We start from the raw sequence: 21,458 nt of genomic DNA on the forward strand, positions 1-21,458 counted from the left end.
AAGAGGCAGCTGGGGGGAGAGGGGGGGAGTGCTTCCAACACGCATGTCAAAGGCTGTGCTGAGGAAGGATTAGTGCTCATTTCAGGATGGAAGCACCCAGAGTTTGAGTTAATGAGCCCGATTAGTCCCCGGCGAGTGTTCGGAGGATTAGCACACTGTCCACCGAGGGGAACCTTTCGCATGTTAAGGCCCGAGGAGGAGAAACGGAAAGAGAGAGAGAGACTACATGCTACAAAGTGGATGAGAGGATGAAAGATGAGAGGGACAATGGGAGAGATGGGAGCGACGGGTGAAATCATGAGCCTTCCCGAGGGGCTCGAGGCACTCGGAGAACGTGGCCCGAGAGCGACGGAGAGCGCCCGTAACCACGGCAGTTTGGAGAAAACGGAGCCGGACAGCATTTCTCTACGCTCTTCAGCACTAAAACATTTTTTCGGAAGGTTTATTGTGAAACACACACACACAGACACACACACAAACACACCCTCCCCCAACACATTGATGCGCACACGCGGTCGTCTTTGACAAAGGTACTTGTAGAGAAGCATTTCCTGAGGCGGTTCTTCGTACTTCCTGTCACGGTCGCTGTTACTGACGAGCACATGTCGAGACCGGGTGTGTGCGCTGAATGCATGTGTGTTAGCAGCTTTGTGTGTGTGCGTTGGTGGGTGTGGGTGTGTGCATTTAGGTAAGCCGCACAAGTCAGCAGCATTGTGTTTCGCACCAGCAATGGCACACAAAAGCAAAGACATGAAGCACACTTCATGTCTTTGCTTTGTTTGAATGTCAAAATAAAGCAACAATTTGGATTTAAAGTAAACTGAACAAACGATTCCTTTCAGAGAAGAAAATGTTTAAAATTGTAACAGAAAATAAAATGTGCGTTATGAAGAGATATAACGAATAAAAATAATAGAGGCCAAAGCCTGGTAAACAAACAAGGCACGCAAGGAGGATGATGATGATTCCTAAATCAAATCCACGAATAAATCAGATTGATCTTGTCCCTGGGATTCTAAATAAATCACACTTTATATTACGGCGGTGTGACGTAACAGCGGAGGCAAATAAAATGTAGTCTGAAAAGAAGAGCGACCTTACTGACGGACCCTTGAAGGTCCCCAAACCTCACTTTGGGAACCGCCACGTTGTGCTGCCTCCACGCTCCGCTGAGGCTGCATGACGGAGGGAAAAGAACGAAGGAAAAAACAACTCCACCACCGCTTATTAAGAGACTGAGGATAGCGTCACTCCAAACAGGGTTTTCTTTTGTTTTGTTTGTGTGTGTGCGCGTGTGTGTGTGCGTGCGTGCGAGTGCACGCGCATCTACGCCGCACAACCCCTTCACAGGCCGTCCCTGTCCAGATCCATCAAACTGTGAACTGAACCTGATTACATGCAACAAGCTTCCCATCATTTCCAATCGAGCTACACCGAGGGCGTCACAATGGTTAATTGCACGCCGATTGGCAAATGGCAACCTGTGTGTCACAATCCTGATGACAGCTTCACTGTGGAAGGGCGCATGGCGTCGGCCAGCTGACCCATGACCAGGAATTTAACCCCGGCCTCTTATACTCCAAACAAATGAGCACCGGAGCTCAAAAGCAGAGCTCCGCTTTGATCTCCCGCCTGCTTTATAACCCCATGCATTTGTCATTTTTTGTATTCCAGATATTTCTGACAAACCATGTTGTGTTACTATTTGAGTCCATTTCTCACACACACACGCTTTTCTGCAACCGGTTCGCAGAAGCTGCTTAGACATGCTGCATTTTATATTTGACTTTTTTTTTTTGAGAGAGAGAACAATAATCCACGTTTGCTGCCGTCTGGAAAACAAAAGAAAATGACGGAGCTCGGTCCACATGACAGAGAACCAGCTACTGGCCCGATGAGCCACCTCCAGTTAGTAGGGCAGGACTGACAAAGGGATTAGTGATGCAATCATCCAAACGATGAAGGCCGCACACACACCCAGAAACACACGCCGTGGCAGTCATCCCTATGAAGATGACGACACTGTGGACACATTGGGCATCTTTACGTGCGCTGGTGTTGTAGCTGCAGGTGTAAACACGCATTATAGTCCTTTTTGTTTGCAAACTCCAAACGAGGAGTTCAGTCCTTTGGCCATTAAACTCCAGCAAACAGCTTTTAGTTGTCAGAGGCGCATTTTCTAGTGAGGAAAGGGCACTTTGTGCAGCGATGGAATCGCTGGTCCCCACCGGGAGAAAGCTCCCGGCCTCCTTCCATCCCGTGTTTGAACTACCCGAGGGGGAGAGTCCACTGCACGGCTCATTTAGTGAAAAGTTCCAGGCGAGGGATTTGAATGTGAGAATTGCTGTTTGAACAGGAGTTAAATGCACACACTGACCGGTAATAATATTTAGCCGACATATTATCCCCCGTGGCGATACCACATCAGAGGTGCAACAATCTGTGGTGTAATCCATCGATTTGCATTAGATCAACCAGAAACTGTAACCTCTCAGCATTTTGGTGAAGTCACGGTTGCTCAGCTAACTCCGTCCATTATAATCTCTACTCCGGTGCTCCACAACAACCAGATAAACCGACGATGACATGTGCACCGCCATAAAACTCTCAAAGGCCACTGTGCCAAACAGACGTTAATCACCCGATCCAACAGACAGCAGTCCAAAGGAATATTGTTGGTAACCGAGAGAAAATATTCAGCGCTGTGAGCAAAAGATGATTATATTCAAGCGTGTTTTAGTGTGGAGTGACAGACTAAAGCCACGCTGTGCTTGATTGTTTTCACGATACGTCTCAGAGGTCAGTGGCAAGATGTCCAGCGGTGTGCCAGCTGCAAGAAGGACCATTTCTATTGTTCAAAATGTATAGTCTCTTGTGGTTACTTTTGACAACCACACTGCCTCCAAAACGAGAAGGTAGACACACTCTGGGAGGTTCTAGTCCTGCTAAGTCCATGAGCATGATGTTCCAGGAAGATATGATCGAGATTAACAAGTTACATTTGGCTTTTTAGACAGACACGCAGAGCAGCACTTTGGCATTGCTGTCATAGTTTAATAAATATATATATATATATATATATATATATATATATATATATATATATATATGAGAGAGTTTGGCTCAGAGCAATTCTCTGACAAAAGACCCAACGAGAAACATGACTTCTAGTTGTATTTGTGTGTATGTGGTTTTCACTGCAGAGGCAGCGTGTAAACGCACCGCATCTCAGAATGGATGCAATGAACACCAACGTTCTTTCACGTGTTTTTGTTCTGCTCAATCAGGTAGAAGCTAGTTTAGTCTCGTCAAATCATGAAATAACGTCACACGGAGTCAAGTCAAATCGAGTTGAGACGATTGAAAAGCCACTGATGAACTTTGAAGTGGACTGAGAGCAGCCGGGTAAAAGGACAACTGTGGATTTTCTTTTTTTACTCCGAAATCCAAAAGGCACACAGCAGGAAAAAAAAAACGAAATTTCTTGACAGCGGTAAAAACCGCTGGGCAGACAAACCCGTCTTTTCTTTTTGTTATAAGCGAAGCAACAATTAATTTCCTTCAGCGTTTTGGGTTTCATCTTCCAAGCCATAAGCGGGCGACCTTTCCTTCCCGTTAAACAAAGTTGTAGTGCTTACCTGAGAGATTAAACGTCCCGTGGAAAAACAAAAACAAAAAAAACGAATCTGCATAAAAAGCACCGGTAGGTACAGACAAGGAGCGCGTGCTGAGGTCCGCGCGCTGCCGCTGCTGCCGCTCCGGGTGAAGAAGCCCCTCCCACTCCCCCGCCTCCCCGTCCCCTTTTATTTCCCTGCAACACTTTCCACACGCACAGCTTCCATTCAACCAGAACGACTCCAGCCGCAGTTTAATGGTACAGCTTTTTTTTTATTGCATGACTTGTAGCAGCTGCAGATAAACAACGTTTTTCCGGTGGGTACAGTGAGGGGTCGAAGGGTCTGAAGCCCCCCCGCAGTTAACAGAGATGGTCAGTGGACATTCAAATGGCACGGTTTTTTTTTTTTTACCTTCCTCCGTCTACCACAAAGACCCGCGGTCACAAACTGCATTTACAACCTGCGAACTGTGACGCTTAGAGGGGGGAGAAGCGGGGCGTCAGGTGTACTCGGCCTTCAGTTAGTGCGTGGACTTCATCAGGTGTGCTTTCGCCGTCCTCGCACGGAAGACTGAGGGCGCTCAGAGGTCAGCGGGTCGGTCCGTGGCTGCGGGCCTCAATGTGGGGAAATAAGAGCGATCAGGAAAGATGGTGGTTATTGCTGGCTACTTTGTATTGTAGTAGAGAGGATTGTGGTGTGCTTTGGTGTGGGTCTCTCTCGAGCAAGCACTCGAAAGGTTTTTTGTTGTTTTTTTTACTTCTATGTGTAGCTGCTCATCAAGTCCAAATTTCGGAATGATCGATGACAAAAACATCGCAGAGATGAAACTTCCAAATGCAGTATATTCAAGCCCAAACTCTGTGGGTTCGGACTGAGAGCAATGACTCCATCTAGCGGTTAGTGGTTGTACTGCAACGATAGAGGGGAGGTTGACATATTTAACAAGTGTTTGTTTCTATGAGTTTATAAAACAATAAAAAAAAAAATTCAGCTCCCTTTTAAGGTAAGGAGACCAGCCACATATTAAAACAATTTCGCACTGTAGGACTTGTAAAATGGTCTCAAAGTAACTTGGTCACTCAACGGTCACTGAAAAAAAACAAAAAAAAAAACAACCCAATGAAATAACACAAGGTGATAATTGTACTGTACCTGAAAATAACTGTTTGCACCAGACCCTTCTCGCAATATATGCAGCTTCAAATATAGGACTCAAAGATATGGGCTCTAATGTTAATTTTATATGTATCCATATTATGCTCATAATTAATAAAAAAATAAATACATTTAACAAATACAAATTATTTTGCAGTGGGTAAATTACCAAAGTAACTGATCATCACCCACAGTTGTATTGTTAACACATTTCTTTTTCAAGTGTAGGATTTCTCGATAAAACCAATAAGCCCCCCCTTCCCCAACCTCCCCGTATTAATTTAAACCTCCTAAAGTCCCTAAACTGGTGTGGCTGTGCTATTGAGCTGGGTGGGATTAGACTCCATCCAGTCGTCTATTAGGGCTCGCTGGAGGCTAGACGTTAACACTGTGGCGCACACAGAGAGCAACCGGAAGTAAAAGTAGATGCTGATGATTATGTTGGCAATGGGACCCCCGGACCAGCTCTTGGCTTAGGCCAAGAAAAGCTGAGGGCACACGATGTGCACGTTTACATGTCTTCGATCGGCATATCTTGTAAAAAGGTCATATGAAAACATTTTCTTTTTACTTATCTTTTTTTTTAAACTTTTTTTTGCTTATGTGTTTTTTTTGTACAAATCTTTGTATAACCTGTTGAGACATATCAAAACAGATTAAACCAACAGAAAAAAGGAATCACCCAACAACAACAACAAAATCCCATGCATAAGTTATGTCCCACTCTTACTGATTGCATTTGTATGTTACCATCTTAAGAAAATCTGTGTACATGTTTGTCTGCAGATCAACATTTTTCGATTTTGTCTTTTTCTTCTTTTTTTGGGGGATAAAATTTCTCATCCTATTTTCCAGGTATTGCTGCTGCAGTCGATTCCAGATCCCGGCCATGTCTATTCCTGAACAGCAGGAGGCGCAAGAGGCATGTTGTGTAGATGCTGGCTGCAAGAAGGAACACCCCTCCGTAAAAGAAGCCGTTGAGAAGCAAATGAGCTCCGTGAGAGCCATTGTGATTTCAGTTCAAAGTTCAAGAAATTAAACCTAATTTCCTATAACAATTCTTTTTTTGTTCTTTTTTTTTTGTCCCGCAAGAAATCGTTGCTTTGTCACCCCGAAAAGCTTCGACAGCGAGACAGATACTGTGGATGTTTTTTCTTAGAAGCCTCTTTTATCAACCTCCCGAGGCTGGAGTCCCGGCAGCACAGTCAATCAGTTGCAGACGAGGACGGGAAGAGAGAGACGGGGGGGCACCAGGGTGGGGGGAAAGAGGGGGAGGCAAAGTCACCCCTATCTGCAGAGGTCCTCCTGTGTAGAGTCTCGCACATTTTTCCTCTTCTTGCTGTTGCCCGGGTGGTGCGGCTTGTTGCTCGCTTTGGTGCTAGGGGTGGAGCTCTGCTGCCCCGGGTGGCCGCTCTTATGGTTGGCACGAGACGTCCTGGCCTGGTCGAGAGGACACGCGGGACAGAAAATAAATTTAAAAATTCAGTCCGCACAATGTCCCGCCTCGCTGTTGCGTCATCCAATTTGCGCTTCATCTTACACACGTGGTGGATGGGTTATTCAGGGATAAAAAAGTAACGCTTGTTCTAACCTTGCCACCCTTGTTGCTTCCAGACGGAGTGCTGTTCGCCTGGCTCTGTGTTCGGTTGTTATTGGCAACGGTGGACTTTTCTCTGTGGCCGCTGGAGCCCCGGCCGGACTGCCGCTGCTGCTGCTGCTGCTTAGCCGTCTTACACGGCGTGCCATCAGAGTCCTGAGGAAAGCAGCAAAACAAAAAGGTCACAGATCGGATCGTCGCCACAGTGTTTTTCACGCGGCTGTGTGTGCATGGCTGACTGACCGCGTCGCTGGAGCAGGAGGTTGTGGTTGTGGAGGAAGGCGACAGTGGAGAGGAGGAGGAGCGCAATGAGGGCGACGGAGAGGAGGAATTGGAGGAGGTTTTGCTGCGGGGGGCAGACGGTAGAACTACTACGTCATCGTCGTCGTCGTCGTCTGGAACGTTGTTGTTGCGCTCATCAAGCTGCTGGGACTCAAACAGCGTGACGTCATTTCCTGTGGAAAGAGACACGGAAGTCAACTGTGTGCAAAGTCAAACTGACGGGAGATGGAAGTGACGAGGAAACACAGATCTGTACCCTTCTGTTCACCCTTCCAAGAGTCAGAATGTAGTTTCAATAGGAATTCAAATATTCTACGAATGAAATCATACAAAAGACTTAACGTACTGTTGAGTGGCACGTCGTTCTGACTCCCCCAGTTCTTCTTGATCCATTCCCTGTACTCGTCCACTTCCTGGGTTACCCGGATTATTCGGCCGAGCACGCTACGATGGGATAGACACAAAAGGGTATGGCACTTAAATGCATATACAGGTACAGAAATCTCAACAATAAAGTGGCTCTCCATGATGCCGTGCGGCATCGGCCTCTGATCCCGATCTCACCTCTCCGCCTCGTTGTTGGGATAGTACTTGGCGATGGGTGACACGGCGTGGCTGAGCACCACGTAGGCGTAGTCAAAGGCCTGCTTCACCTGCATGGCGCCGTATGAACTCCGACCGACGTCGTTATCTGGCGGAGGCAAAGGAGACGGTAAACAACCGGAACCCGACAACGCGCCGCACACAAGTCGTTCCCTTCAGCCCTTTTGAGTTCGCCGCTCGTACCCGGCTGCAGCGGGTCCTCGATGTAGAGCATGGAGGGCCTGTATCCGTCCATGTTCCTCTGAACGTCGTCTTTGGCAACGTAGCAGCCTCCGTCTTTTATCCTGATGCCCGTTTTCAGGTAGTTGAAGTGGCGGCCGTAGAGCTCGAAGAATTCGATGAGCAGGACGCCGATGTTGATGTTGGGGCTGCACACGTCCTCCCGGTAGTGAAGCTGGAAAACACACGGTGCAAGTGGAGTTACTTTTAACCGCTGAAGGAGGTCAGCAAGTGTTCAGGGATCACCGTTGGTGAAAACACAGTCATAAAAAACAGCAATTAAGAAGGCCAGCCATAAAACTACAGAGCTGCAAAAGAGCAATTAGGCCCATCAGAACGCCAACGTTAAGAGCGATCGTTAATGACCACGTGTGTCTGACCTGCAGGAAGCTGACAGCCATGAGGAAGACACTGTAGGAGCCAATCCCGCCGGTAAACACCTCATTGAGGTCCCTCTGCAGTAGGAACTGCTTCAGCACCAGGACCAGGTAAGGCAGCACGGGGTATTTCTACGGGACAAAACACACAACGGACGTGGTGAGGAGCGTTGAGGCCTTTGGCGCCCTCTAGAGAACCAACAGGAGGTTTTAAGTCTAAAATGTGCAGGTTCTTCGATCAGTGATGGTGTGCATGGCGGAGCAGAGGAAGAAGTCTGGGAATGTAAAAAGAGTTTTAAGCTCTACCTCTTTGTAATCCTTGATGAGCCGGGCAGCTTCGACACCATTTTTCACGTTGAAGCTGATGTCCACTTTGACGTCAGTGATGGAGTCTCTCAGTTTGATGATGGGAACCTGGAACACACGGAATACGAGTCCCGATAATGAGGCAGCGATCAGACAATCAGCACATTGAAATGCTTGGATCAAGTGGCTCCCGACGTCCCGCTTTAACACGGACGACAAATAGCGCACTCGATCAAACACAAGTCCACGTTTTCTGACCTAATCCTTCGCTAAACTGCTTGAGCAAAGATTTGAGATGCTAATCTGCTTTTAGAATCCCCAGCAAAAGTGAAAGGTGAAACAAACAGGGGGAAAAAAGCTTTATTTAAGTCCTGAAATAAAAAGGAACAGATGAACGGTCTAAAAATAACTAAAATAAAAGGAGATTCGGAGCACTTAACCAATATTGTATGTTGCCGCAGGTCAATAAATGCATATGACCTTAATTTGGAAAGAACTACAGTGAAACACTTTCCCCATGATGCACACGTTAGGCAGGTTAGTCAACAAGTTGAGTCAGGTTTTTGGAGTCATCAACACCGGGTGGCTCAATCTGATATTTGACCTGAACATAACGGCCAGCGTCATGCTGATGGATGACTGCCAGCATCGCTTGTCGTCGGTTATTTAAATCATCACCCGTCATTGATTGCGGTCTTACCGTGGCTTTGTCCAGAACTTTGATGGAGTTCTCATCTGCGATTTTCCTTTTCCGGAGAGCCTCTTCCAGCGTCCACAGTGGGAGGGTCCCCCACTTCCCGAAAACCACCAAGTCAATGTCGCTGGTGGAGGAGAGAGATTACATTACAACTTCAACTGGACAATGGGTTGGACAATAATTCTGCAGCGCAATACTTCCATTTATTTGTTCTTAGACTTTTGGATGGTAATGTATAAAAGAGAAACTGTGATGTAGAAATTAGGATTTCCCTCGCATGACAAAACGCTTTGGTCCTAACATTGTGACTCATCCCTGGGAGAAACAAATAGAAGCACAAAGTCCCGTTTGTACGAGCCTTATCGAGTAAACAGATAAATAGTTGAAGTGAATGGTTTCTCAGAGTGACAGAAGCAAAACAGATTTACTTGAGTCGTCATCTTGACATGCACGCATCCACCAACAGCTGGGCTTCATTTAAGTGTCTACTGATCCTGTCTAGGTCTGACATTTATTTGTTCTGTGTGTGTGTGTGTGTCTTAAAAAAAAACATGTGGGATAACCAGCGTTAATAATTAGTAAGCCACTTGATTCACGAATACAAAAGCAGATAATGATTTGCTGGCTGGACGTAAAACTTTATCCATGTTCAGAGCAAAGTATTTCTGATAAGGAGCAAGAAAAGTGGCTCACCTTGTTGGCAGATAAAGACCAGTGCTGAAACTTCCAAAGACTTGGACCTGGAGAGATTAGAAACACAGTTACACATGTATGGGATGTTTGCTTTGTGAGTTCAATCATCTGTTCAAGAAAACCACCACAGCCAAAACATTGCCCGGATTGGCTTTATGATCGTCATCTTCTCACCTACACTGCGTCGACTTGGCCTCTGAATTTCTCACGCCAGGCTTCACCACTAAAAAAACCTGTTTGCCAAGCTTCCCGAAACATCACTATTCCTCAGCTCCACATAGCGCTGATTTATTGACAAGCCCAAACGAACCGCGTAGGCGTGGTGCAAAAGTGACCTAAAATAGGTAAAAGGTATTTTTAACGCATGCATGCATTTAAGGTGAGGGATTAAAGACCGCAGTGGCTTCATTGAATCCAGCAACTCCTCCACACATGTGGAAGTTGGCTGTAACTTTCCATGATGTTTGCCTACAAAATAGTCTGTAAAGGGGCTAAAATATCACTTCTTAAACCCTCCGTACAATGCACAAATTGTCGGGTGTACCGAAATAGAAGTTAAGCCTCGACCTTGCCGTTACTGCCTCAAACCGCCTCCCTCGCACATCAAGCAGGTATGAACTCGGGTTTACAGCCCGGTCACATGTCCACGGCTAAGCCGATTGCACGGCCGTGTTTGTGAATGAGCGTACAGCAAGGTGGAGGGTGAGGTGGTCCTCTTATCTTGAACTGGGAAAGGGGAGTAGAACTAGGCCGGCCCGGGACAGCGGTGCTCCCGCTCCATTTGGGAACAGCTGAGCTCAATATGACGTAGGGTTGTTCCTACAAATTCCAGGAATATTCAAAGTTGGAAACTTTCCACGGGAATTAATGGGAATAAACTGGAAATTTTGGGGTAATTTAACTGTATTTATTTTTTTAGTGTTTTTCCCTGAATCCTTTCAGGTCTAAATGCTTTCTTCCTGGATCTCATCAATGTACTCCTCACTGTCCACTTCAACATCTGACTCGCCGCTGAAGCCCTGCAGGCACTCAAAATGCAGCCCATACCATATTTTACCGGTCTATAGGCCTACTGCTTATAATAATCAGCTACCTCTATTTTTGTGACGGTAACATAACGTCATACAAAATTGCCCCACCAGAAATTCCAGCCTAAAATCTCCACTGGTTTACGTGTATGTTTCTGGCAGACAATGTTCCCAACCAGCTGCATTCAGGGTCCAGCTAAGCTAGGCGTGCATAGTCTTGTTCTCAACTACATTTACGTTCCCTGCATATGCTTTTGCAAAAAAACTTAGGCACATTATTTTTTCCAATTCCCGAGCCAAAATTCCCGTGGAAACTTTCCGGAAATTTACCGGATACTTTCCGCCCCTTTGCAACCCTACGTGTGACGCACGCATTAACGGTAAACGACGCATCTGTAACGCTATTCGCTGCACGTAGCGTAACTTACACCCCCGAAAACATCTCACTCAGAGGTTTAGTGAAAAGTTGGCTGCTCTGTAGCTCACAAGAACATTACAAAGAAGCCGACGCGAGAGCAGTAAATACTAGCATCAATGTCCGAGCGTGTTACAGGCCTGATAACATCGCTATAACGGGATGTCTTGCTAGCGGATAAACTAACTTTGTTTATGACAAACTAGCAAGTCAACAATTTTTCAAACACAGTCAAACATCAAGCAAGTGCAACACAAGATAAAGCACCCGGACATTTGCCTAAAAAATGCGTCTGGATAAAAGAGGACGTCTAAGTGGACGTATCGTGACCAGATAAGGCTACTCGTGTTGGGCTGTATGTGGGTGAGCAGTGCTACTCGCTGTGGGTGACGCCTGCCAGGCTGACAGGGATGGAACAGTGAGTGCGCTCTGCGATGCTAAAAATGTCCAAAACCGTATTCAATACGCAAGGGTCCCGCGGTACCTTTCTAGTACCGGTACACTGTGCAACACTGCTATGCAGCGCACGGCTCCATCAGCGTGCCTGAGGTGGCGCTGAGAGGACGGCCCAACAACGGGATGCTTCACGACAGCAGCTGACTCGTATGACAACTGCGTTGCAAATCACAGGAGGTCACCGTGGGCGAAAATGTCGCACGCTCACAGCGCAACAGGCGTCATGTTCACTTTTCCTACTTAACAAACGTATTCCTGGCAACGAAACAACTGGTGTTTTCTAAGTGGCTTTCAGATTACAGCCCAGGTTTTGTAGCCAACTCCCGTGGGCCGTTCTCAGCCAGACTAACAGCGCCACACTCAAAGATCGGGGCCGTCACGGCCTGCGATCCAAACAAAGAGGGCCCCCCCCCACAAAGAAGAAAGTCTCATTGGTGAGCGTCGGGGAAAGGTGCGTACCTCAGCGCTGGGCCACAGGTCGTAGATGACTCGCTTTATTCTCTCCACCACCTCCGCTCTCATCTTCTCCTCCTCCGCCCGCGGGGAGATGTACTTATAGAAGTCTTTGACCTCCTCGTGTAACCTGCGGATGAAAGAACACAGTTGTGAGGTGGAGTTGGAATCTGGTTTTATTGTAAGGTAATCAAGGTAAAATCATTTAATACAGATATAAAATGCACTGGGTAGTTTTGTTGGACTTGTTGTTGGATTTGCTACAAAGCAATGTTGGCTTACACGAAAAACATTGAGCTCAGTCACACCCACACAACAAGCCTCACACTTAAATTAAAAACACCATCTCGGTCCCCACAGTCCAGTAACTCGACTGAAAAATTGGTGCATCCCTATTGCGATTGATTTTAAAAAGTTGATATGGCAAAGGGGGCTGCCAAAACGTCAACCTTCCCCCGGCTTCCCAGAGTCATTGCCACTTCTTTGCATATTTCCACCATCAGCTTTTCTCCCAGGTACATGTAGATTCATGACCATGAATGGTGGGAATAGTGATCCGGGTTGTCTATCAGGTTAATTATAAGCAAAAATAGTGTCCTTAAAAATATAAAGACTGTAAAAGTGAAGCAGCTGTGTTTTCACCACTATCCCAAACCTTTTGGGGGGGAAACAGTAGGGCAGGAAGCCATGCTGTGTCACGTCAGTAAAATAAAATAAAAAATAATCTCAGTACAGGCAGGCGAGGCAAGGGCAGCGCTTTTGTCCTTGGAACAAGTCTCTCTGCCCACTTGCGCTGACCTTTCCACCCACCAGCTCCGTCCACACACACACACACGGGACAAACTCTGTAGGCGAGAAAGAAAGAACACAAACAAGCATGTACACAAGCACATGTGTGCAAACAACCATAAAGAGCTAAATCAGGCCAATTGTAGGAGCCATCCTCTGCCAGAGGAAAGGAAAAGTGATGCTTTCGGTTTTTAAAAATAAAACGAGCCAGCAAAGTAAAGCCTGCGTACACCACAGAAAGTTGGACAAGAAAAACACGAGCGGCCACCGGCGCCGACCAAACTGCTGTTTGGACAAACGCCTCTGGTGTCTGGGTTTAATGCGATAAGAACCCGCCGCCTGACAGCAGTAACGGCTCACGGGTTTCACAGTTATTGGTGCATTCGGGGCAGGGCTGGCCGGTATACCGCTTCAAACGCTATTCCGGTACAAGTTTTCTGTGCGGAAATCTCGGGTGTTGACGCCATAACTGCTCTTCGGCAGGCGGGAGAATTTATTCATACACGTCATCGAGGAGCGTCCAGCGGTCGGAGCTGCTTGTCTTACGTGTGTTGAGATTGAGCCATGGTTATAAACGGCAATGAACAACCCACAAACACTCTTTAACAGAGTAAAACCCCACGCCAGCTTGTAAGACTAATAATTGTACATTTACAAAAATGACCCCACCAAACTGCATGCTGGGTACAGCTCGCAACAAGAAGTAACTGTTACGAAAACGAGCGATACAGGTGGAACAAGGGGAGACCAGAGATGCACCAACACAACTTGTGCCCAAGAGAGGAGCCGTGTCTGTTTGGAGGGTTTTCGGAAAATCCGACTTGAGTTACGTTAGATCAGAAAACGATTTATTGCAAAGTCTGTCGGGCCTCTGGTGGCAACAGCAGCAGCCACAACAAGCCAACACGATAACTCGCCGGCCAGCGAGCGGCGAACAGCTGTCATTTGGGGGGTCAATAAATGAATGTGTTTACTTAAAAAAGCAATACCATACCACCATCAGAATCTTCCTAAATAGCGTGATATGGATTTTTGGCCATACCGCCCAGCCCTAATTTGGGGGTTTTGAACCAACACCATGAAAGAAAAATACATGTTTTAACTTTATTCTACATGCTCAGATTCTGTCATCTACACACATATGCAAAGCCCCCCATTCCAGCCACACTGAGCTGGAGAGAAGCATTGAATTTAAAAACACAACAAGCTACTTGTGTGTGCAAATTGCTTCTCTTTAATAGGAAATCTACACAGCAGTTCATACATAGTTATCAAAAGGGTCGTCAGAACTACGCAATCCTTCCGCATATTGCCTAATAATAAATATCAACACTTGCAAGATAAACAGTATAGTTAGCAAACTATAAGTGAGGATGTTAAAAAGTATATGATAGGACAATGCAGCTGAGAAATAACTGTAGTGCTTTAGTTTCCAGACTAGTTGGATGCATTAAAATGTGCCTGTGTGGATACAGACTCATCAACGGTGTAAATGTACGTTACTAAATCACGGATAAACGGAGGGCTGTGTTGCATGTTGTATACAAACGGCCATTTCTCCCACATGTCACAAAGACACACACAAATTGGGGTTTAATCTCGAGGAAGTTAATGACATCATTCAATCTCACAGATTTAAGATTCAAAGCGTCTAGAAACAGAGTTCATATTTGCTACGGTTTTCAAACACAACGGTGGGACGCCGCCGCCGCCGCCGCTTTGATGCCCCGCCCTTCATTCCGGAGAACAAGTTGTTTGGAAACCACTGTTGTTACATGTGTGTAAGTCTATTGCAAGTTTCTGTTAACATTCTCCCTGTGCACATTAGAAAGATGCCAGCCTCCAACACAAACACATTAGGTTTCGTTTTAGGGTAAAACAAAACAACAGCTAGAGTGCATTACAGATACAAGACAGAAGTTTCCATTTCAGCACAGATCTCTGCAGCTCGGGTAGCAATACCATTAAGACGCCGCAGCCCAAAGACCAGTGACAATGAAACCTCAGCTTAAGTGCAATTCAACATGTAGGGTTGGAGGTAAAATAACTCAATTTAACTTTAATGTATTCAAGTATTTTTCTCTCCACAACCGCCCCAGTAGGTTTCATTTCACAGCAAACAGGCTGCCGCCTCCTCCTCTGCAATTGCAGAAATCCCATCGGATGCCCCACCTCGCTGGATCAGGTTTCATCTCCCGGAGCCCTGCTTATCTGTTAATCCCACCTGCCTATTTCATTATGATATTATGTAATCTAGAGGGGAATAAAAGAGTATGTGCTCTCACCTCCTTAGCGCTTGGAACAACGAGAGCAGGGAAATGAGGCAAAGGGATTGAGACGGAGGACAAAACAAGAGCCTCCGCCAAGCAGGCGACACACACCGAGCGGTGTGGTATTTTATTTTAACACGTGAATAACAACAAATCTGTGCTTCCGGATCAATCAACTGTTTTCCGCTTGAAAAAGACAAACAATGTTCTGTCAATCATTCTCTACTGTGTAAGAAAATACGTTTGTTATGCATAGCAGTCGCAGCCTTGCAATAAGCATGTGCATTTTAAGGCGACGTTGTGAGTTTGTATGCAAAGTATTGGCATGAAAACACAATGAGCTCATGGGTGAGAGCCATTTTCAAATTTGAATAAAAATACACAGACACCTTTCTTTCGCTTCATCGTTTTCTGCCAATGATCAGGACAGAAACGGTGGGATCAGTGCATCCCTGCTGCTATTTGAATCCCCCTCTGCAACTCTACACATTGTGTTTTTGTATCATGAAATATTGCTTCACAATGAGCTCGATAAGATAAGGCCCTCGTCGTGCGAGGCCTCCCCGTGAACGCACTGGAATTATGATCTGGACTTTACGCAGCTAAAAAGAAGCCGGCAAGATGAAATGTGGGAAAGCCAAAAGCAGCCAATGAGCATAAGTAAATCACAATATCTAGAAAAGGTAAAGAGCCAGAAACAGCCAGAAGGTGGAACAGGAGCACGCAGAGGGGAGGGAGCGAGCAGTGGGTGTGGTGCTGAAATGCCTTCGTGTGAACGAGAGCCATCTGTCAAACTGGGTAGAATTAAGGGAAGACGGGTTATTGTCGCATCACACAGAGCTCTACGACTGATCCAATATCTCGGCCCGGCCGTATTTCTCGGGTTGTACATTTTGGCCCCGGCCATCCATTGCAACGAAACAGGGCAGCGTGTGCTGCGTGACACTGCTGTGTCCAAGTCAACGAGGGGGGGGGGGGGGGGGGAAATACACTGCATCCCACACGACAGGCTTTCAAATTGAAGACAGCCCTAAACTGGCACAGAGGTGTCGATGTCTCGAAAGGTGGTATGTTCATTAATGTTTCATCAATGGACTGATCCACGGGTGCCAAGTGTTGGCCGCGGGGACCAAACGGCTCAAGTTACCCAGTTACCCTTTGGTCAGGCCATACGGACGCAGCGACAGAGCAAACTATTGGTATGTCGCACCGGTGGAGCGTCAGCCACCTGTCGATTGTCCCAGTGTTTTTAAAACTAAATCGATAGGGGAAGCATTCGTATCTAAAGAAATAACAGGATGAAACATTGAAAAATGTATGGTACAAAAAGGAAAACATAAAATGAACCGTGGTGCAATTTACAGTGTTAAAGTGGTGTGATTCAGTCAACTGATCTGGTGCCTGTGTAGGAACTAGTGCAGACAGTTTACAATGTGAAACAGTGGAGCCAAAAGCCTGAGATTTGTTTCTTGTATTCTTTGAAAGATTAGCTGCTGCATTGAAGCTATTTCACATCAGAGTAGTTTGCAGCTTTCATCAGAGCTTGAACGGCAACTATTGCGACGGAGAAGCATATGGCACCACGGTCGCGTTTCAAAACGAAAGCCGTAACATTTTGGCCACTAGAAAAGCAAAAGGGGATCATAAAGCAACAACCTACAACAAAAAGAAGTTTGGATGAAAAATGCCAACAAAAGGAAATTGTCCCCGGTGAGACGGTCACAGTCTGAACACACGTTATGAAAAAAAGCACTCTGTTGCTGGCAGACAGCATCAGTCTGGAGCACAGGAAGGCTTTCCATTGGACAGGAAGAGGGGGGGGTAGACATTCCTCCCTACACATGGGGAGTTACAGAGAGCTGCCCACACGTGCTGCTCAGGCGGGACCCCGTTTGACCTACAGGTCCTAATGGCCGGCATGCAGGCTTTCTCCCTCCACAGGCCGGGAGGGTGGGGGAGGGGGGGGCATAGATGTCAGAGCCAGGAGAGGCTGGAACCACCGTTCTAATAATGGCGCTTCAGTCACAAAGGGGTGCTATCTGTGTACCACAAATCTCCCAAAGACAGGGGGTAATAAACGAAAAGGCACGAGCCTGATGAGGCTACTCATCAGTGAGCGATTAGCCGCACTCTCCATTAGCCTTCGAGTGACGCTCTAAAAATAAAAAAAAAAGATATATTTATGTACTTGGCTGGTAGCAAATATTAAGGATATAGACACATAATTTAACAGTAGACAATGTCCTGACTTTCTCATTTCAGATACATTTTTTATACGTCCAAATGAAGAACCATCTTGACTGCTCCATCAAACGACTAACATTTGGGATTTCCAAGTTCCAGTAAATCCACCTTTCTATTACTCTTAATTCATTACACTGCAATGCCCGTTAGAAAAATGAGTTGAACTCATGAGCGCTGAATCTTGCCTCCACAGTAAAGAAAACCCACAACCACCAGATCAGAACACAATTCGGCCGCAGCTCTCTAGGGCCACGCTGGCTTCCTGTGCCCTTATAAAGTGTCTCAGCAAGCGTCCCACACCACCAGGAAGAAGAGGTGGAAACACTCCCTTAGAACCCCCAATGGGATTGGACAGACACTCAAGGGGCTTGGGCTGCTTTCCCTGAGGGACGGCTTTGTTTTGTAGACGTGAGACCGTGTGCAGAATGTAAACACGGGTCCTTTTCCGACGCAGACCGCTTTGCGAGGCTCCTCTGTGAGCCACAAAAACTGGAGGACATAAATCACAAATGAGAACATGCCTCTGTCGTCGTCCCTCCCCCCCCCATTGCCAAATATAGTGTACGCACTGCTCGCAATAGAACGCAATACAAAAGACTCCCATTTTCAGCCTTTGGGTCGGCTCTTTTAAATCCAACCATGATTCCCGCTAGTCCCCGAAGCGCTCCACCCGACTGAATGATCAAACCTCATTTATGCTTTTAAACGTAAAGCAAGGACGTGCTACAACTGATGACGCTGCTAACAACGACAAAGAAATACGAGTATCCATCTTCACCTAAAAACCGCAGAATGGCGTATATGTTACTCTTCTACACATCCCACACCCAGGACGCACCCACGGAGCAACAAAACATCCATTACGAGTGGAGACTTCACCGCAGAGCTGACAAAACTTCCACATAAATACGGTGTGCATTTCAAAAATACATTTGTGGTGACGCCACAGATCACGGCGGCATTGTGCAGCAACAGAGTGTGGTGAGGAGTTTGTGTGATCAAGGCTCTGAGGCGCTGGTTCTGGTATTAGCAGAGCTAATCACCAAGGAATGGCCTTGTGCAAACAGAGAGCTTCCATATTACTATAAATGAGGATCAGCCAAACACCGAGCGTCACACTCGGTCCCGCTTGTCTACACACGTCTGACAGAGAGACCGCGGAAGGGCCCGAGCGCTGCACCTAAAAGGTCTTCAAAACAGAGCCCCACCCACCAAAATAATTCTCCCATGTCATAATATCTAAAAGGAGAGTAGAGGTCCGTGACGTAGTTATAAATTAGGAGGTGCGTTTATTTTACCGTGTGAGCTATTACTGTTAAATGTAATGTAATGACTCAAATCTCACACCCACCGAGTGAAGCAGAAGTCTCAACTGCTCTTCCTGAAGGTTTGGAATGGGACCGCAAATAGTTTGCAGCAAGACTTAGAAAAAGAAAAGCTGTGAATTCTGCCATATTTTGACATTTGACATTCAACATGTCTTTGACCTTTGATCTTCCAGTGCGATAAGTGGTCATCAGTTACATGGAGTGTTGTCATTTCAGATGATCACAACTCCTGTTCCTGGCTGAGGACTGAACTACATTTTAGAGTCATTCCGAATACAAACAAGTACATTGATGTTGAATAATTCAAAGGAGTCTGTTTGCTAGAGCCTCGTCGGTCAGACATGCTGGTTGGCAATCATTGTTAAAGCTTCCCTGTGGACGCTCGTGTGTGCACTCCCTGCAAGGGTTATTGTGTACCTACTTGCATGCATACAATGCCCTTTGAAACACAACGGACGACAACTATGGACAGATGCCCGATGAGGAAGGCAAGTAAGCAGGAAAGGCTGAGCTGTGGGGCCTGTGGCCAAGTCAGAATTTCCACATTCACGGACTCACACACGCTGTCACATCCTGGAGTGCCTGCGGGCTCCATCAGCGACACTTTGAGCTCCACACTTTCCATAACTCCACATCGCTTCATAGCGGCCTTCATCCAGGGTGATTGTCCACAAATCACAGGGGAAAGGGTAAACAAAAGAGACGCACATGCGCATTCGGTCCGGTGTGTTAAAGTGTGCACAGACACAGCACCATTAATGACACTCGAGTGTGTACCGGGACACTTCAGTCCCCTGCGGGCCTGGGGAGGGGAACACGCATACTGACCCGCGTGCTGACCCTCGCCGCTGACAATGGGCTTGTTTGTCAACTTTGGCAGATTCCAACTTCCTCCTGTATTGGAGCCAGCCGAGGATCTGAGGGCGTGAGGAGGCTGGAGGGAAACCAGTGAGATGACTCAATCCATTAAAAGTGTCTCACGTGTTTGGGGAAGCACCCAGTCACCTCCTTAATGCTGTCTTTTGACTCTCTATTTTCAAACTAATATGCACTTAGCCTAAAGTAGTGGGAGGAATAAGTGTACTGTGCACATGCGCATTAATACTACGGCTGGTTTGCAAACCCCTATGAACAGTAGCCAGTTTCTACAGTAATACCCGGAGGCATTATGTGATGCTGTCATAAGAAAATGTGTTCAAACTTAAGGAAAGCACTACAAACAAATGCTTGTAGGTTTGTTCGTGCCGGGATATTTGTTTGAAAAGCTACATAAGGTGTTGGTAGGGCTTGGCGCATTCCTTAAAATCTTCGATCCAAAATGACTAATTGCTCAACCTGTTTTAGTCGAAGCCTGTTTTGGTAATATTAAACTAAGATCTGCTCGTGAACAAACGGAATAGCGTCTTGAAATGTGCGCGGTCATTGGAGGACGGACTCATTTACACAACTCATTGACCGCACATCCAACTTTTGGGTGGGGTGAGAGCGACACACCGCAGTCACTCCCCGAGCGTTTGAAAATCGCTGCAAATAACACCTCGCCCGCTCCTGGTTTTACGGTCCCGCCTCTGCGGGAGGCCAGCGTGGGACACATCGAACTTTAAGCTAGCGTTATCTCTCTCTTACCCGACGATTCCTTCCGAGTACGTCCTTTCTTTCCACGGTGTGCCCGAGTAGCCCTCGTAGGCTCCCGTGTTGGAGCCGGGGACGCTGCCGTTCAAGAGGCTAGAATTTAATCCGAAAGTGCTGGCCTTGTTGTCTCTTTTTCTTTTGTTGGGGTGACCGTCAGCCGGCCACCTCGAAAGCACATCGCTGCCCTGCTGCCTCCCTCCGACGACACCGCCCCTGCCGCCGGCTCGGTTGTTGTGGTGGTTGCAGTTGGTTTCCAGTGGTAAAAAGTCCCGCTGTGCCGTTAATTCCCGGTTCGCCATCGGGTACGACACGGTCTGAGTCCTGGCTTCGTCGCCGCCGGTGTTGTTCGTATCAAGTGCAACGTTTCTGCCGGCGAGGAGTGCACCCGACGCCCCGTTGACGATCGCTTTCAGGCTCGACGTGTTCTGAGATCCAGTGATGTAGCTGTTATTTACGTGCAGGTAGCCGAGCCCTTGAGTCGTCTCCCAAATTTGCATCCACAGGTTGTTCGCGGGTCCACGCTGTTCTGGTTGAAACCAGGCGATTCTTGGATCCATCAAACGACACTGTAGGCAAGCCGCCGCCCCCCCCCCCTCCTCCCCACCGAGCAGTGCTCAGCTCGTGTGCAGCTAGCCAGGTCGCTAGCTAACGTTAGCTAACGTTAGCCTGCTAGCCTAGTGATAGCCGCCGCTAGCTGAGGTTCTCCGCCGCCCGTTACTTTGAGAATGTGGTAAAAAAAATAAAAAAGAATCGTTCTTCAATGATGACGACACGCAACTGTCAACCGTAACTATCCACAGGAAATAAAACAAGACCGAGCCAAGTGTTTAAAATGGTAGTTCAAGCCAAAGTTGGGGTTGAAGACTGGCGAAACGTGCAGCAGCTGCTTGTCGAAGTGCCTCTCTGACCCTTTCCCCTGATCGTGGGTTCGTCAATGGCGAAGTGTACGGGAGAACTGCGCATGCGCCGGGCGAGTGAAAAGGGGCGGGGAGACAGTAGTTACGCAACACACAATTGCTTTTTTCTTACATAACATCTGATTTACTATTCTCTCATGAAAGTAATTGACACGGTGTTGGAAGTATTACAACGTAAACCCATTTTACTTTATTTCGAGATGCTACTTTAAGCTGTTTTTTGGTACTATCGACTCAGGGTAAAGTTAAATACTATTTTCAACATTTGCTATTATTAGGGTGCATTTGAAACTATACCAATCGGAAATACAAAACTGCGATGGGGTTTTAACAATTATCCGCATCAATCGCTATTAAAGTCTAAACATTTTACAAAGACA

At 46.8% G+C, this 21,458-nt stretch overlaps 2 protein-coding genes across 3 annotated transcripts in view; both read right to left on the reverse strand.

The window, feature by feature from the left end:
- adcy7 (adenylate cyclase 7) overlaps positions 1–3,796 on the reverse strand; it is a 38,333-nt gene extending 34,537 nt beyond the window's left edge. For both annotated transcript variants that reach the window (XM_040167152.2, XM_040167141.2), the window contains exon 1: positions 3,639–3,796. The gene's annotated coding sequence lies outside the window, so the exon portion shown is untranslated. The remainder of the gene's footprint in view (positions 1–3,638) is intronic.
- A 71-nt stretch (positions 3,797–3,867) lies between these two features.
- Positions 3,868–21,115, reverse strand: tent4b (terminal nucleotidyltransferase 4B). The gene is made up of 12 exons (XM_040167166.2): positions 20,156–21,115; positions 11,905–12,028; positions 9,547–9,593; positions 8,857–8,977; positions 8,157–8,264; positions 7,854–7,982; positions 7,438–7,648; positions 7,216–7,342; positions 6,998–7,095; positions 6,613–6,824; positions 6,364–6,525; positions 3,868–6,212 (listed from the first exon to the last, which is right to left on the reverse strand). Exons 1-12 carry the CDS (start codon positions 20,716–20,718, stop codon positions 6,060–6,062), a joined length of 2,055 nt encoding a protein of 684 aa, XP_040023100.1. The 5' UTR covers positions 20,719–21,115; the 3' UTR covers positions 3,868–6,059.
- Between the last annotated feature and the right edge of the window lie 343 nt (positions 21,116–21,458).

Source organism: Gasterosteus aculeatus, chromosome 12 (assembly GCF_964276395.1).
Source record: "Gasterosteus aculeatus chromosome 12, fGasAcu3.hap1.1, whole genome shotgun sequence".
NCBI lineage: Eukaryota > Metazoa > Chordata > Actinopteri > Perciformes > Gasterosteidae > Gasterosteus > Gasterosteus aculeatus.

Excerpts from the sequence above, each read along its gene's own strand:
- tent4b (XM_040167166.2), bottom strand. The coding sequence starts at position 20,718 with ATGGATCCAAGAATCGCCTGGTTTCAACCAGAACAGCGTGGACCCGCG. Across the intron at positions 7,649-7,853 it reads TGGCTGTCAGCTTCCTGCAG|CTTCACTACCGGGAGGACGT; the intron begins GTCAGACACACG and ends TGTGTTTTCCAG. Across the intron at positions 6,825-6,997 it reads GAACGACGTGCCACTCAACA|GAAATGACGTCACGCTGTTT; the intron begins GTACGTTAAGTC and ends CTCTTTCCACAG.